Below are 2,694 nucleotides of genomic sequence, written 5' to 3'. Positions count from 1 at the left end.
TAAACACGTCGTCATTGATTTAGTTGAGAAAAATCAGTGTATGAAAGTGTATCAAATTATCACTCAAAACATTTACATAAAAGACATGAAAGTGTATATAACATTTTAATCAAGCAATTATCATACAGTGATATTAGAAACATTAAAAGGTTAACTTGGGTTTTGAATTGTTGTTGTTCACCGTAGAATAAAAAGCTAAAAGATTTAATCTATAATTTACAAGTTTTTTCAAAGTTAGAGTTAGAAATGTATTATTTTTCAGTGCCCTTTAGAGCCAATTGTAAAAATGTTAAAAACTGATCATGGTTTAGAGCTGTAGGTAGCTTTTTAAAAAAAAAACTGCCTTCCAAATAACTAGGTACGAAGAAGTGTAACCTACACCAAAAACATAAAAACCAACAGAAGCAGGAGTTTTTCAGTTATAAATAGGACAAATTTTTTAACGAAAACAACATAACAGGGATATGGCAATAATCAAATTTCATGTTTTACTTTTTAAACTGGATCATGTGACAACTGTATACAATGGTGAACGACTTGACTGATTGTCACCAAACCTGGCATATAACCTTAGAAAACCCTGGGAGATGTTGGATCTGACACCCCATGTCACCCCGAGAAGCCCTATGTCTTCTCTGTGAATGAGTAGGCCACTTAATATAGTCTAAAATGAAAACACACACTCACACGTGATCTAGAAGTGAACAATAAAACATTTGGATTACTTTAAGTAGTTGGATATAAATACAATATGAAATGTAATTTCAAGACTTTTTGGGTTCTAAACCACAAAATGTTTTTAATCAGAAGAAGTTTATATGTATAGGTAGAACATCACATATGTACACTGAAGTTACTGAACTGAACATAGGCTCGCCAGTTAGACACAAGTTTAAAAATAAATTATGGAAAATACCTTATTCAATGGAACATTAATATTGAAACCTTTTCCAGAACCTTCTCCCACATAGTCAAAATTAGATTCTCGAAGTTCTGGCCAAAAAGCACCATGCTCATAGAGATGGATTGAAAAATACAGAACCCTAAAATAATTTAAGAAATTATTAGATACAGGAAATTATAACCTCTAGAACTGGAAGTTGTAAGTGTTAACAAAAAACAACATCATATAATTAATTTCCTGCGATAGACATAGATACTTTTAGCACAATTTTCAGCTGCCTTAATATTTACAAAACATTTAATAAAAATGAAGTACAGGATGAACCAATTGTTAATAGTCTTGATGAAACAAAGTATTCTTCTCAGTAAAGATCTGATCATTAAATATTTACGTTCAGAACTCCACTATCACTACAATTCATTCACCAAGCAACACTATCTCATGGATGAATTACAATACTTGAATCAAAAACAAAAATAAACAAATAATGGAAAACTTATTGTGAGAGTTTAAGATTTGTAGTGCAGAATAGAGAATTGGATTCGTTAAAAATATAATTGGTTTTATTTAAGCCATTATGGCTTCATCGGAGAGCAATAAACAAGACATTTGCTAAGTGTCTCATTTTCCCAGACTAAGCCGTAATGGAGAAATATTGGCTTAAATAAAACCAATTATATTTTTCTGGGTAGTACATTGGATTTTTAATGAATACAAAACTCACTTCTGTTCAAAATTTATCTGCAGGTTATAAACAAGTGAAATTAAAATTCCTACAGACAGTAATTAAGAGGATGTCATTTTGTTGTAATGCGTATTCTCCTTAAATGTGAAAATAAATATGGAAAATATCAAATTACGTCAACTATCAACAAACTATGTTGGCTAAACAGGCTTGATAATACATGAATCAAAACTCCCTCAGACTTCTAATAAAATATTATTCACTTCCTTGTTATTTAGAAACAAACATAAGATAGATGAATCATTATTTTCATCCATGATGGCACATTTATCTAAGAATAAACTTGGTACACATCTTTACTAAGAAAGTTTTTCAATCTACGCTATTATTTCTGCCGAGATATTTCAGCACCCTAATATACTTATAAACGTAGATTCATTAATATAGACTCCAAATGTTGATGAAATTAACTAACAAAAGAAGTTTATGTAAAATTTTACTTAACAAAAGTTAGAAGATTAACTTTTCACACGAGATGTTTTGATTCAAAAAGGGATTTTAATACAAGTATCATCGATACGAAACGTATGGTAAACTTGTTTATATCTCTGGATATAACAACTATATTAAAATCCTTCGTTTCACAAAGAAACGTTGCATGATAATTTCATAAAAGAGGCTTAGGTTAAAAAAGTTACCACTATTGGTAGTGCAGCATCTATGTAAAATATATTTAATTTGTTTAAAGAACATTTTAAAAGAAAAAGTTATAACAAATATAATCCTATCTTGCATATACATTATATTACACGTTTTGCTAAAACCCGTTACAGAGTTTAATATAGTCAAGTGTTAAACAAAACAGACTACAGCTTTCTATGTGTATTTGATGAATCCTTAACACAAAAAATGTGAGTAAAAATCAGTTGTTCGTGTTTATATTGACATTATTCTGTGATGTCATACTTTCTAAAACAATGACTCCTGAAAGAGTTATAGTATTTTGGCACTTGTGTATAAAGTTAAAATCATAAATAATATTCAACGTTAAACGTTACAACGGCATCCTCATGTAGAGTCGTCAACTTTTTGAAGGCCATAGATA

At 29.7% G+C, this 2,694-nt stretch overlaps 1 protein-coding gene across 1 annotated transcript in view; it reads right to left on the bottom strand.

Annotated features, from left to right (window-relative positions):
* Nucleotides 1-916: 916 nt before the first annotated feature.
* The window catches only part of LOC106476664 (histone deacetylase 10-like), a gene marked incomplete at its 3' end in the record, with an annotated part of 10,620 nt that continues 8,842 nt past the window's right edge, over nucleotides 917-2,694 (bottom strand). Inside the window, exon 6 of the mRNA XM_022380472.1 lies at nucleotides 917-1,043. Within this exon, the coding sequence (XP_022236180.1) occupies nucleotides 917-1,043 (127 nt within the window). The remainder of the gene's footprint in view (nucleotides 1,044-2,694) is intronic.

The sequence above is a fragment of the Limulus polyphemus genome, unplaced genomic scaffold, assembly GCF_000517525.1.
Source record: "Limulus polyphemus unplaced genomic scaffold, Limulus_polyphemus-2.1.2 Scaffold11169, whole genome shotgun sequence".
Lineage (NCBI taxonomy): Eukaryota > Metazoa > Arthropoda > Merostomata > Xiphosura > Limulidae > Limulus > Limulus polyphemus.
Note: the sequence above shows the minus strand (reverse complement) of the source record. Positions and strands in the feature narration are given on the sequence as shown.